The sequence below is a fragment of the Lupinus angustifolius genome, chromosome LG06, assembly GCF_001865875.1.
Source record: "Lupinus angustifolius cultivar Tanjil chromosome LG06, LupAngTanjil_v1.0, whole genome shotgun sequence".
NCBI classification, from domain to species: Eukaryota; Viridiplantae; Streptophyta; class Magnoliopsida; order Fabales; family Fabaceae; genus Lupinus; species Lupinus angustifolius.
The window spans coordinates 22394105-22408716 of record NC_032014.1 but is presented as its reverse complement, the minus strand read 5'-3'; the positions used below and the strand labels follow the sequence as shown (position 1 = coordinate 22408716).

General features: G+C 30.9%; 1 protein-coding gene across 1 annotated transcript; it reads left to right on the top strand.

The window, feature by feature from the left end:
* On the top strand, positions 5279–13712 carry LOC109350219 (rop guanine nucleotide exchange factor 14-like). The gene is made up of 8 exons (XM_019591394.1): positions 5279–5437; positions 6859–7016; positions 10584–10967; positions 11484–11638; positions 11716–11790; positions 11886–12155; positions 12729–13076; positions 13205–13712. The coding sequence occupies exons 2-8, from the start codon at positions 6935–6937 to the stop codon at positions 13580–13582; spliced, it is 1692 nt and encodes a 563-aa protein (XP_019446939.1). The 5' UTR covers positions 5279–5437; positions 6859–6934; the 3' UTR covers positions 13583–13712.

Genomic DNA, 14612 nt, shown 5'->3' with positions numbered 1-14612 from the left:
TGGAGAAACAGCAGTAGCAGCAGCAACATTGGAAGATTGAGATGTGTGCGTAAAGTTCCTGTATTTAGACTGAGGCGGACGCCACTGAGGTGGTTGATAAGGTTGCTCCTTCTTCAATAATTTTGGACATTGAGCCTTCCAATGACCCTTTTCCTTACATAAGCTACATTAATCATAATTGACTCTGCCTTGAGATTTTCCTTTCACAACAGGAGCAGCAAACACAGAGGGGCTTGGTAGAATCCATTTGTCAACAATTCCCTTTTCAGAGTGGAACTTCAAACGAACTTCTTCAGCTAAAAGTTCATTAAAAACATAGTCAACAGATGGCAGAGGAGTGCGATGCAAAATGGAACCACGGAGGCCTTCAAAATCATTGCGAAGAGCCATCAAAAACTGTACTAAACGTTGTTGTTCCCGGCGATCAGTGTACGATGTGAATGCTTGCAATTCTGCAGATTTAGTGAGTGCCAATTGGTCTCAAAGATTAGTTATAGCAGAATAAAACTCTTGGATGCTCATGCTATGTTGTTGGAGAGCTCGAATATCAATCTCTAACTGATATTGTTTTGCAAAATTGGATTGCACATACAATCGTTTAAGGTGCTCCCAAACCTGAGATGCTGAATCATATTTTGCAAGTTGAAAACCAATAGATTGTGAAACAGAATTATTAATCCAAGTAATAATTTTCGATTTGTTCACTTCCCAAGTTTCTAACTCCTTTGCATAATTTTCAATAGCACTATTTGTAGGTTTAACAAAAGTTCGAGAAATATATCCCCACATTCGTTTACCAATCAAAAAATTTCTCATCAAATAACTCCAATATGCATAATTGGATGAACCATTTAGTTGCACACTAATGGATTGCAAAGAATCATCTCTTTCAGTTTCCATAACTAACAAGCACAACAGCAGGGAAATCGAAATTCAAAGGGAAAGAGAAATAGAAAACCTGACAAATTTGCCCAGCGAAATTGATACTCGCTCAGCGAAAAAAAAAACTGCGATCTGCGAATTTGAACTGCGAATCTGAAACTGTGATCTCCAAAATGCGGAGGCTGATCTACCACTGCAAACCTTGCTCTTGATACCATGTTAGATCAACTGCATAGGAAGAGAGAAGGGAGAGGAGAAGAAGAAGAGAGAATGGAGAGAAATGCAATATGGAATTAATGATAAGAGATAAGGCCAAAAGGCCAATACATATAGGAAGTTAGGAAAATACAAAAGACAAGACTACCCTTTATGCTGATATCCTAATATTACCCATGACAATATCTAAGTTTTGAAATGCAATGACCAGAAACAAATAACGAGATAAAAAAATACAAAAAATAATTACTCTACAATCACAAGTCACCATAAGAATGACAATGAAAATAAAAAAACGGCATAAATAAATGAAAAGGACTCGAGCAAGTTAGAAAGAAAAAAGGTTCATACTCACAAACCAAACGCACGTTGGTGATGTGTGACGATCATTTCTGCTGCACCAATAATTGATATCAGAGTCAATTGATAGATGATTCTTAGCCTAGGCGTCAAATAATGACTAAAGAGGATGAAGTCGTGATGGCTAGATAAGGTGTGCCAAATGTATTGTGCAAGTATAAAGTATATGAGTTGAAGAATAAGAAAATATGGCAGAACTGTGGTGGGGCGATGTATGTGTTGATCAAGAATTTCAGAAGTTCATGTATTGTATTAGAAGCAAGGTGAAATAGGGACTCAGGTATTGAGTTTGACATTGAGACAAATGCTGACAATATCTCTCATGATGTTGAGTGAATGATCTCATTTGAGATGTGAAGTGGAATATCGCAATGGTATGTCTGAAACGTCATAGTGAAGGATGCTAATTGTTAACAGGTTCACAAAAGCACAGAGGCGTTGAATGACTTTGATATAAGGTGTGACATGGACATTGACTTTGATGCAAGGTGTAACACGAGAATTGGTAGATATGCAAATGTGTGATATGGGTATTGGCCTGGATGCAAGGATGTGGGACATACATTAGCTAGCATTGATGCAAGATGTGTGTTGTGGGTATACTCCTTATGATGGAGTATGATAGTTCTGTTGAACTAGGATTGTCAGAGTAGACAATGGTAAGAGCGATTGATGCTTTCCAAGGAAGCTTCAAGGTTCAAATTGAATGAGTATTGAAGATGACGATTGTTGGTGAACTTTTGTGTAGAGGTTCCATATATCGAAAGAGTTCCTAGCCCTCTATGCCTACAAAAAATCCTATAATTTTATAGATCATTATAGTGACTACCCCTCTGTGAAAAATAAATGTGATTTTTTAAACAAAAATAGTAATAAGTGTAATTAAGTTAAACAAAATATGATATCATGGAAACAAGTACAAATAGTATATGAGTTCAATATATTTTCATTATTTTTTTTTATTGTTACAATATAATATAAGAGTGATTTAGACAATATATCTTAGAATTATTAGTGCATCTTATAATGAACCAAAAATAATGAAAATGTATTGATTCGTATACTTTTTGGACTTGTCTCTATAATATATCATATTTTGTTTAACTTTATTACACTTATAGTCATTTTTGTTTACAAAATTACACTTATTTCTCATGTAGAGATAATCAGTCTAATATATATATAAAACTTAAGGGATTTTTTGTATGTGTAAAAAATAGAGGGTGAATGATTTATATAATTTTACTAAAACTTAGGAGGTGTCGGTATAATTTGCTAATGTAAAATGATAAGGAATTATATTTCTGATGATAACATTCTCAAATTAGATAAGATTTGTGATTTAGCTATCCAGGTGCTTTGGCTTTGCTGGCTAGATTAGTTCTCAAGATGGGTTATAGATATCTTGTTTTCCCAAATTATATTATGAATCATGTCTTGTGTCAATGATAATGATGTAAAAACAAGAAAATAATAAATGTTTAATTTTTTAATTAACATGACGCATTTTTATCAATATAGAACAAAATTTATATATGTTTTGAGATAATATATCCTTATTTATTTCATTCCTCTGCCAATTTTGGTGTTACAACTAGTTTTAAGGTGATGGCCTCAGACTAGCTAGAAGTCTCAACATTACTAATTTAATTTGTTAACCCAAAGTTCCTTTTCCAATTGGTTTTTCAAAATAGTAAAAGGAAATAAAGATTTAAGAGTTAAGAAACACACCTATAATCTAATTTTGAAGTATTCCATTCATTTCCTTCCAAAACTCATGTCATAACAAACAATTAACATGTTTAAAAAACAACCTTATGATATTCCACATATATGAATATTATAATACTAAGATAAAACACTTTGATGTCCCAAAATTGTAATGTTTCTCCATTGCACCCACATTGTGAAGGGAATTAATATGCAAAGTTGTTAGCAAAGAATGATGAAAATTTTAGGGTTTGCTTATTGTGTATAGGATGAGTGTTTGCATCTTTTGCTTGTATTTTAACTTAATAAGTACCCAAAAAATTAGATAGGATATGTAGACATTAGTTAAGGATGACAAAAATATTTATAATAGTTGGTACCCGTAATTAATACGGGCTGGGATCCTCTCCAGTACTGGAGGGTCCAGTACTGGAATGTGAGGCCCATATTTAATTTCATCATATATAATATTTTTTGTTAAAAAATACTTTGAAATCTACACCATTTAAGTTTTTCTAAAACCACATGTCATAATCCTATGTGGTACTGGACCCTCCTGTAATGGAGAGGATCCATTTTCAATTAATACTAACAATAGTTTATGAGTGAAGATTGAGGATGAGTATTATAATATTCATCTTGACTATGGTACCAGCATATTCATGAATTAATCTTTTTATTAGATTATATAATGTATTTTATTATTATATGATAATAAACTTTAGTGATTGAATTATAATGAGAAATATACACATGTTATTATTTATATAATAATTATATATATATATATATATTAATTATTATAAAATATAAATATATAATCAAACCTTTTTAGATATATATGGATAATGAGATAATCACTTCCCACATAGATATCACAAATAGGTATGAATATGAACACAAGTTATCAATATAAACACGTACATAGCCTTATTTCCATCCCTAGCTAGGTGTAAGTTTTCAACAGTTACACCTTCTAATAATTTGTTAAAACTAAATTTTATCAATTCAATCATTAAATTGAAAATATAACATGTTATTTAAAATATAAGTAAATGCCGACTATTAGATTACATACCTATAAATATCGAAATGATTTAAATTTTGATAAAATGCAACATAGTGAAGGTATTATAACATGATTTGAATAATTTTATATGCTACATAAAAAGTTATGAGTAAGTTATGTCATCTCATTCCATTTCTTTTAGGAAAATGTAACGGTAAACCTTAAACAAAGGCACTTAATAAGGATAAAGAGTATTTAAATTTAAACTAATGCTTTATGCATGATATGTTTTTCATATACGTATAAAAAATATAAAAAGTAAAGAAAATAGTAAATTAGAATATCCACTCATATTCTTATATCATTTTAATTATCGTTATAAGGTAATCAATACATATTAAGATAATAATTGAAGGTGTTAATTAGTATAATATATATTAGCATGTTGATTGTCATTGCCGTGTCTGTCAACCCGCTTTCCTATCATTTGTAATGTGTAGTTTGTATGTTATAAATGACAAATATAATATTTTGTGTTAATATTTGTAATTTGCAGTTAAATTTATTCAATTGGTGCAATGTTCAAATTTGTTAAATACAATTTTAAAATAAGAAGATAATAAGAGTAAAATAAGAAGATAATGTTATATGGTTTTTTTGTAGAAACAAAAAGATAATAAAGGCAAAATAAGGAATCACAAATTACATCATTATTGTATTATTTTGTGTTTTCTCTTTATTAAGTAGTATAAATTGATATATTTTGACAAGAATATCACTAATAATGTATTTTGAAATTATAAATATCATAATCAGTTTTAAAAAAATAGTTTAAGTAATTAATATATAAGAATATAAAACAAAAAACAGTTAATTCATTTATTTATATTACTATTATTAATTTTAATTAAAATTTAGTCATAAATAATAACATAAAAAAACATAAATACACTTATATCTAAATATGACGTGGAGTATGTATATTCGTGCAAGTTTTTCTCTTAACTAGGAGTTAGAGGTTAAAACTTGAAAGTCCCCTTCCTTGTATATAGTGTTCCCCACTCACTCACTCTCTATTTAATGCAGACCAACTTCACCATTACTCCATTCTTCATTTCTCCTCTCTCCAATAACTATGTCCCAAACATAATTTTAACAACTTCCACTTTCCCATTCAACCTTTTAAGTTTTAACAAACAAACAAACAATGTTTCTCTCTTTTGCAACATTTTAGTAGATCCACCATTTCAACTAACTCAGGTATTTTTTTTCTTTCTAATTTCTACTTTCTTCAATTTGTCAAGAACCATCATCTTTATGACTTCAACTTAGTTTGAGCTAGACTAAAAGTTAACAAATATCACAACCGAGTGCATGAGGCTCTCATCCAAAAATACGAGAAAGATAGATATGCATAAGTCGTAATTTCATAAATAAAGTTGTTTTCAAGGTTTCAAATCATATTTTTTGGCCAAAAGACAAATAATTTTGTTATTCAGTCGAATCTCACACTACTACCTATAATAAAGGTTGTTTATAATCTTTTCTTCCCTATAAATTTTTATTTGTGAAACCCAAATAATTTTTTTTGATTTATACGATTGTATCCTAGTAGTTTCCATTGAAAATTTCTGAAAAGAAGAAAAAAATATCATCATGCAAAAAGCAATTATATTAAAAAATTGGAACAAAAAAGGTTAAAATCTGATAGACACATGCTTCTTCAGACCCCTTTAATTCCTTGGTATCTTTCAAAAAGTTACCATAAGTATTACCTTTTGCTAAAACAGTGTTCTTTTCTTTTTACTTTTTTTTTTGCTCTTTCTTTTTCCATGTTCTCCCTCTTATTATTGAATAATATAATTTACCAATATTGCAGCTCAACATAGCACGTGACATGTATACTTTTGTGTATAATATATGACATGTATACTATACTCACATGTATAATTTGGTTAAATATTTTGATAACAAAAAAACTAATCCTTTGAATCTAAAGATTATTAAAGTAAGTTTAGTTTTATATATTTTTTTTCTAAATATGTATGTATTTCAGAAAGTCTTGTTTTGTGTTTTGTTTGTACATATGTATGTATTTCAGAACAATTGGTGATTTAGTGAGCAAAGTTTCTTAGTTTAGAATGTTCTTTTTTGTGATTCTTTTAACCTATGTTCTAAATGCTGAAAATAGAAATGCAAAAGTAGAAAAATTTATTAACAAAGAAAGCATTTATTACAATAGAATTGTAGAAATACAATACATGCTTTCAAAATTTTCAATTTTGTATCTAACAAAACAAAACCCATTTTTTATTTATTTAAAGTCATGAAAATTTACTAATAGAGCATTGATGTAGTGATGTGAGGTCTCGCTAGATCCCATAAAGATCAAAAGGTCAAGAGTTTGATTCTTAGAATCAATACTTATTGGAATAAACAACCACATACCTTGAAAATATTAATTTCTTATCCATAAGTTGAGAAAATATATTTAGTAGTACCCAAAAAAAAAGTCATGAAAATTTTGGCTTTGACTTGGTATGTGAAATTTAATGCTAGGGATGTTATGATATATATGGTGCTCTAATGGGTAAAAAATTAAAAATATTTCTATTGTGAGGGTATGATTGTTGAAAGCATTTAAATAACAACTTTGGGATAACATTTTTGGGATATTGTAGGTGCAGGGCAAAGTGAGTTATTGAAGAAACAGTGACAAGCCTGAAGTGAATTTGAGAACAAATTAAAGAGAAAAGAATGATGATGGTAATGAGAAAAAGACTAGCTTGTTGTGCAAGAAAAACCAAAATTAGCATTGATTTTGATGGGCAAGAAAATAGTAAGTACATAATCCTATTTTTTTATTTTTCATTAGATTCTATTTTCATTTTTTGTAGTTACCTTTATTTTTTTTCCTTCATTAAAAATTCTATTTGTTTTAGGAGGAAACTATTGTTTTATTAGTTTAATCTCTAAGTTGGAAAGGGTTAGAATGAAATCCCAGAAAAATTAAGGGCCTATTGGCCATTTCCTATTTTAATTTTGAATAAAAAACAAAATTGAAAATATACGTGCATTGTGGGATGTGTGAAATTTTAATTATAAGTTAATTAAATAATAAAAATATAAACATTTTTAGACATGATGTAAAATATTTTATATTTTTAATACATGATAATGTATTTTTTTTATTAAGATAAACATAGAAAAGTTGATTGGAAATGATTAATCCAAGTGCATTATCATTATTTTCATTTTCTAAATGAGTTTAATATTTATGCACTGTTATGGTAAAGATTTATTCATTCGTCATTCATTTGTATTATTTTATTAAAGAATCAATAATAATTAAAAATAAATGATAAATACTGGAGTATACAAAATTCTTATACTACCAGTACATACATTTTTTTTTTTCTCTTTATAAAAACAGTAAATACCAAACCATATGAAAATGTTTCCTAAATTTTCATTTCCCTAAAATTTATAAACTGCTTTTAGTAAATGTTTTGCAAACCAATAAGACATTTGTATAGTGGTATAAGAAAATAAATTTTTAGATAGACAAAAAAGTTAAAAATTCAATTTCTGAAAATGACATTTGTGCCAATAGATCATTATGTACCCAAAATGAATTTGTTTCTTACCGTAACTTTTAGTTATACAAAAAAAATCATTAGAAAAATGTGAATTTAATTATGCTAAAAGTCTAAAATTTCCCCATCCTCTAATTTTCTCTTAATTCTTTATCATTAAAAATACCATACTTAAAACCATGCTTTCATCCTTGTGACTAATATCTAACCACCCCAATCATGGTTACAAGTTACACCTTTGATTCATGAGTTGATGAGTAGGGTACTAAAACAACTTTCTATGGCTTTGTTAGAGAGTTGAAATGTTAAATATTTCTTATGGATAAAATATATACATTAAAGATATGATTTTTAAATTCGAGTTTAACAACCTAATAAAATTTGGCCTACTTCACAGTTCTGTGAAAAGTAAATATATACAATTTTATGAGTGTTGTTTTTAATATAAAAAAAATGTATGCACAGACAGAGTAATAGTTTTATACATTCTCTGTTCATTATTTATATTCATTTTAATTATCATTAACTCTTCAAAAAATATAAATAAATTATAGATGATATACTGATTATATATAAATCTTTACACTGATAATACATAAATATTATACTCTTTTAACAATTTAACTCATAGGGAATGATAGACAATTTTATATATGAAATTTGAAGTGTGACCAAACATGTTTGGTGTAACATGAGAGAAGTGTTCATTATTAGTTGTAACTTAGACTTTTGACTCTAAAATTTCAAATATTTTCTTTCAATTTCATGGGACCCTTATGTGGGTTTCTCTTATTTGTTTCTTGTTTCCATTTACTCATTTATATGTTTTTGTTTTCCATTCTGATAATTACTCAATTTAATATTTAGAATTTTAGATGACCCATCTACTCATTGTTCCCCTACATTATATTGCCTACAACTTTCAAAATAAAATACTTTTTTTACTTGGCCACAAACCATGCTTGATAACAAAATTCCAAAAAACAAACCAAGCATTTATTATAAGGCTGAAATATAAGATAAATAAGAAATTTTATCTTTTTTGTAAATTAATTTATTTAAAAATAATGTAAAATCTAAATTGTTAAAAAATTATCTGCCATATATCACTATTTGTATCGAGTACTAGATCTACTGGTACAAGAGAAGATGTAGATTTTTTATTGAGAATAAAGTATCTCCACGTATCAAAAGTTAACTTATTTTGTATAGTTAATAAAAAATGAAATGTGTACTATTTTATTTAGTTTTAAAAATATTTTTATACAAAGTGATTAAATACAATACATATCATGATTTTAGTCATTACAGAAAATAATTTATATCCTAATACCAAAAGATATTTTATTCTTTTTTTATTATTATAATGTTGGTGAGTCTAGAATAACTTTTGTCAAGGTTGAATAGTAACAAGTGATGCTACCAATTTGTTTCTATGTTTATCTTAGCTTTCAAAATTTCTAAAAAAGTGTTGCTACAACAAGAACACGTGTTCAAAATGTAAACAACACAACCAATTGCTTCTGTCCAAAAAAGTATTTGTTTAAGGAATAGAAAAAAAGGAAAAGATATAGTTTTCACATTTTGAAAAGTATTTGCCTTGAAAAAAAGTATTTCTTTAATGAAAGATATACTCTATCTTTGGCTACCCCTTCTGATAAGTGTCGTTCTCAAGATTTGAATTTTCCTTTTTTGTTGATGTAGACATCTAATACAGTCTTACATCACTAGACCAGAACCTTATTACTACCTAATATCTAATTTAATAGGTAGAAATAAAATTCAACTAATAATAATAAATAAAAAGTATTTCCAAAATGTACTTTTGTTGACAACACATTCAAAGAATAAAAAAAAACAAATTTGGTGATTACACATTCATTGCATGTGATTACTGGTACTATATCTATAATCTATAAAAATTTAGACAACCAGTGGAGATGTTTGACTTTGTAGCAAGAAAGCACACATGTTTGACCATGTGGAGGAAATTTTAAAATTTATCACGATATTATGTTATCGTCCGATCTATGTAATCGACGCCATCTAATGTAATAAAGGTTTGATTGTTGTTATTATTAGTGTTGAGTATCTATAAAAGAGAACTAGTAGAATCTTAACAAAATATTATTGATGCTGAATGGCAATGAAATTGTTGAGTATTTATGAATCACATTTTTAGATATGGAATTAAAGAAGGTTTCCAATTACTTCTTTATAGTTCATTTTTTTCTGAAGTAGCTTGTGTTTCTCATTGTTTATGTTTTACCTTGAATAGTACTATAAACTAATTGCAATCTTGTAGTAAGGTCATTTTTATGATTGAGCTTCAACTATAAACATGGTTTTGAGTTTTTACATTGTTGTGTTTATTCAAATGTGAAGTCTCACATTGGATATGAGACGAGGAGTGAAAGAGTTTTTAAGTGAAAAAAGGGCCACATAACCATTGCCTTAAGGTTTTGGTTCAAGACACGACGTCTCACTCATTGCTCTCCAATCTTTCCATGCTTTGGTATCAACGGAACTCTCCTGTGGCTGTAGGCTCCCCGATCGTGGTCGGATCTAACATACATATTTCCAGTTTCAATTTCTTTCCTTCATATGCTGCTTTAGTTGCATTGCATCTTTGCTTTGATTTATTAGTACAATGGCAATGACAATATATTATTGGAAAATGATTATCTTACATATTCAATTTTTAGGGATTTCATTTTGTTCTTGAGGATTTGGTTATATTGCTAAATTTAAGCATAGTTAGCAAGTGGAGGAAATCATAATATTCATGAATTTATAATGGAATGTTTCAGGTATTGTGACATACAATGGCATTCAGAGTTGCATTCTTGATAATCAATCTGATGAAAACAGGACTAGTAGAGGAGATGGATGTATAACCGATTCGTTTAATGATGATGACTCGAGTTGTTCGTCTAGTAAAGACGCTTTCGGATCATTCTCTTCAAAATGTATGACAATGAAAAGAGATGAACAAGAATTCGAAGAATGGGAACTTCCAGAAAGTCCTCAACATTTTTATGTCAAAGAGAAACCTCCTTATGCCATACAATGTTCAGATTTAGAAGCCATGAAAGAAAAATTCGCAAAGTTGTTGCTTGGTGACGATGTTACGGGAGGAACTAAGGCTCTCAGTACAGCTTTAGTGCTGTCCAATGCCATCACAAACCTAGCAGGTTTTCTCTAATCCATTTTGCCATCACATTCATTATTTTATTGCTGGAAAAATGAATGGCCTACCTTGTTTATGTAAAAATGACTGGCCTACCTTTTATATCCTATACAACGTTTTAAATTATGGTTGCGGTCATGGTTACTGCGACTGTGATCATTGCGGCTGTTGTAATGCGGATTGCGGCCACTTTGATGTGGATTGTGGCCTATGCGGGATGAATTATTGGATGATTAAAAAATTATTTTTGAATTTGATACGGCCCAAATGTGGTCCAATACGACTAAATCATTGTGATTCGGTGTCACACCACAATTGCGGTGTGATGCAGTTGTGGTGGTCACCACAATATTGCGGCCGCATTACGCGATGCGGTCCATAGTTTGAATCACTGATCCTATATATGAATATGACACAACCACAGAATTTAACTTCCAAGGGAATGTGTGATGTAGCTCATTTCTGTTCTTCTTCTAGTTATATTCTTAAGCCAATCTAAGTGTAAGATGAAAAAATGCAGTAACGGTTTTCGGCGAGTTATGGAAATTGGAACCACTATCTGAAGAAAGGAAGAGCAAGTGGTGTAGAGAAATGGAGTGGTTGCTGTCTCCTACAAACTACATGGTTGAGTTAGTTCCTGCTAAGCAAAATGGTGCAAATGGTGGAATCTTTGAGGTGGTAAAGAAAAGTTAGAGTATTTTCTAAGTATCACATTGAAGTAGAATAACATCATATTCATCTTCTTTGAACAGATAATGACCCCAAAAGCTCGTGCAGATATCGAAATGAATCTTCCAGCACTTCAGAAGTTGGACTCTATGCTTATTGTAGGTCATTTTTTCATTCTCATTGATGATCTTAGAACTTTATGCTTAATAACTTAGTAGAATGTTTCATCTTTTTTGGTGTTCTGGTTTAACAGGAGACACTAGACTCAATGATGAATACCGAGTTTTGGTATGCAGAGGGAGGAAGCAAGGGAGAAGAGAGTAACACAAGTGGAAGACAAAAACAAAGGTTGTGGCTTCCATCACCCCAAGTGCCAAGAAATGGTCTTTCTGATGCCGAAAGAAAGAGGCTGCTTCATCAGGGAAGGGTGGTACATCAAGTATGCAAGGCTGCCAAATCTATCAATGATAGTGTGTTGCTCGAAATGCCTGTGCCAACGGTTATTAAGGATGCGCTTCTGAAGGTAATCATTTTTTTAGGGCTGAATAACATCAGTCGTAGAAGGGTGGCCCAGTGCACGAGGCTCCCACCTTCTAGAGTCTGTAGAGGGTAGATGTAGCCAACCTTACCCTCGCAAGCGAAGTTGGCCCAAATGATGGTTATTGCAGTAGCAAGCAAAAGGATAGCAAGAAAGTAGGGTGGCTTTAACAGTTTGAAGTATGATGATAAATACAAAAGAGTTCAAATGTAGTCTATCCATGTATGAAGTTAAGTGAGGTTAAATGTGTAAAGTATGATATAAGAAATGTTGATATAGAGTAAGGAATATTATTGACACTTTAAACCGAGCTTAGTTTCCCGCACAAGACAAATTAGTCTTTTGTGATAACCTTGATAATGAGGATGTTTCCATTCTTGGATAAAGAAATATAGCAATTACAATGCTAGGCAGCCCAGTGTATGAGGTTCCTATCTAGTAGGGTTTGGGGATGGTAGGTTTACGTAGCCTTATCCCGGAAGCAGACAAACTCTTAGTTTCGACTTTTTGTTTGCACTCTTGGTTGAATCATTAACTAGATATGTTTCAATGCTGTAGTCCGGAAAGGCAAGCCTCGGAGAGGAACTGCACAAGGCTTTGATGGTCGAATCGAGTTCTGGAGAAGAAATGCTTAAATATCTCAATTTGAAATCTGAACATAGTGTTCTAGAGACCATCAATAGATTGGAAGCTGCTACACTTTCATGGAAAGAGAGAATCATTCAAGAAGATAGTGGAAAGTCCTCGGTTCGGATCCCATGGTCATTCATGAAGGACCCTATGTCAGGTATGGATAAGATGGAAATATTGTTGGACCGTGCAGAAACAATTCTAAAGCTGCTTAAAACCAGATTCCCAAACCTTCCTCAAACATTTCTGGACGCTGCGAAAGTTCAATATGGCAAGGTAAGTTTTACGCTAATACATTTCATAGTAGTTCTAAGCGAAATAAGGTGAGCTTCAGCGCATCGGCCATGTTAGTTTCTAGCAAACATTGCATGATAATATTAGTTTCTTTCTTTCTATTTCTGTAGGATATCGGCCATTCCATTTTGGAAGCATATTCCAGAGTTCTTGGAAGTTTAGCCTTCAGCATACTGTCTAGATTAGGAGATATATTGCTGGAGGATTCTTTAAGCAATCCGAATTCACCTGTGGCTACAACTTCCTCTCCTTGGATAAATCTTTCTCAAGCTTTGGTGGTTGATTCACGGATCAGGCGTTCATTAATCGATAAGATGAACAAGACAGATAGCCAGCATTGTGATTCTAGTTGTGGTAGTACATCTGATTTAGAACATTCGTCTATTGAAGCCGAAGCCACCTCTACAACTGCTACGCCAATCCGTAGTCGAATTTGGTGCACTGATAAAGAGTCTTGTAGAAGCGTGTCTCCTCAAAATTCCCCGTAATGGCGCTTGGTAGCCGCTTTTGTAAGTGTTAGTTATTGTTATTACTGTATGCTTAGTAAAAATAGAAGCAAATTGACAAGTTTGCTTTCCATAGATTTTATTTTGTTGCCTAGAAAATTTATAACTTGTGCACAAGCAGTGAAGCACAAACCTTGTAGGAAGTCCCCGTGTTGCCCCTCTTTTTTGTCGATAAAAAAAGCAGTGAAGCACAATTGTTGTATATTTGAGTTTATGGCTAAGCTAACAATCAAATATCTAAATGACACTCTAGATTTGACTATCACTACATTGTAGAAACTAAACTATTATTACAACAAACTAGAATTGATGAGCAAAACCTATTTAATCTCACTTTATTTCTCTCACACATGAAGCTATTAAGCACAAACTTGCTTATACAATTACTTCCTCCCTTGATTGATACATAACATTAAACACTTGCTGCCTATTTATACTACTATTGAGGCCGATTTAAAGTCGACTCCACCTAATGTGATAAAGGTTTGGTTGTTGTTGTAAGGTCGGTTCAAATAAAAGCTTGTCGCTTCTGGAGGTATACTTGATTAAGACAAAATAAACCTACCAGCTGCTTGGCAAACATATTATATTATCTTGAAAGTCACCTACATGATTATCTCATAACTTTGCTTAGTAAAATAACTTTCAGCTTTTTCTACAAAAATCTGCAATTAATCATTGAATTCTAATATAGTTTGTATTTGATTTGAGCTTCAATATATCACAATCACAAGTTTCACAAGCCAGAAACTCATGTAGAAGCAATCAGTTCTAACTTTCTAAATTTGAGTTTAATACATTAATATGTACCAATATTATTGAAACAAGTAGAACTTTGCTTCTATAGGCATAAGCATGAATAAAATATGAAAGGGAAAACTTCAAGTAGTAAAGTCAGTTTAGAAACTTGCAGGGATATCTCCTTAATGGTTCAACTTAATTACACTAAGCACTCTTGTTTATAAAAGTTAGTCTCACACTCTCACCTCACCTGAGAGGATATTAGTGTCAT

What these genes read in the sequence shown, in the direction of transcription:
- LOC109350219 (XM_019591394.1), top strand. Translation starts at nt 6,935, where the DNA reads ATGATGATGGTAATGAGAAAAAGACTAGCTTGTTGTGCAAGAAAAACC. An exon ending in TTTTGATGGGCAAGAAAATA is followed by an intron (nt 7,017 to 10,583) that starts GTAAGTACATAA and finishes GGAATGTTTCAG; the next exon opens with GTATTGTGACATACAATGGC. An exon ending in AGTTGGACTCTATGCTTATT is followed by an intron (nt 11,791 to 11,885) that starts GTAGGTCATTTT and finishes CTGGTTTAACAG; the next exon opens with GAGACACTAGACTCAATGAT.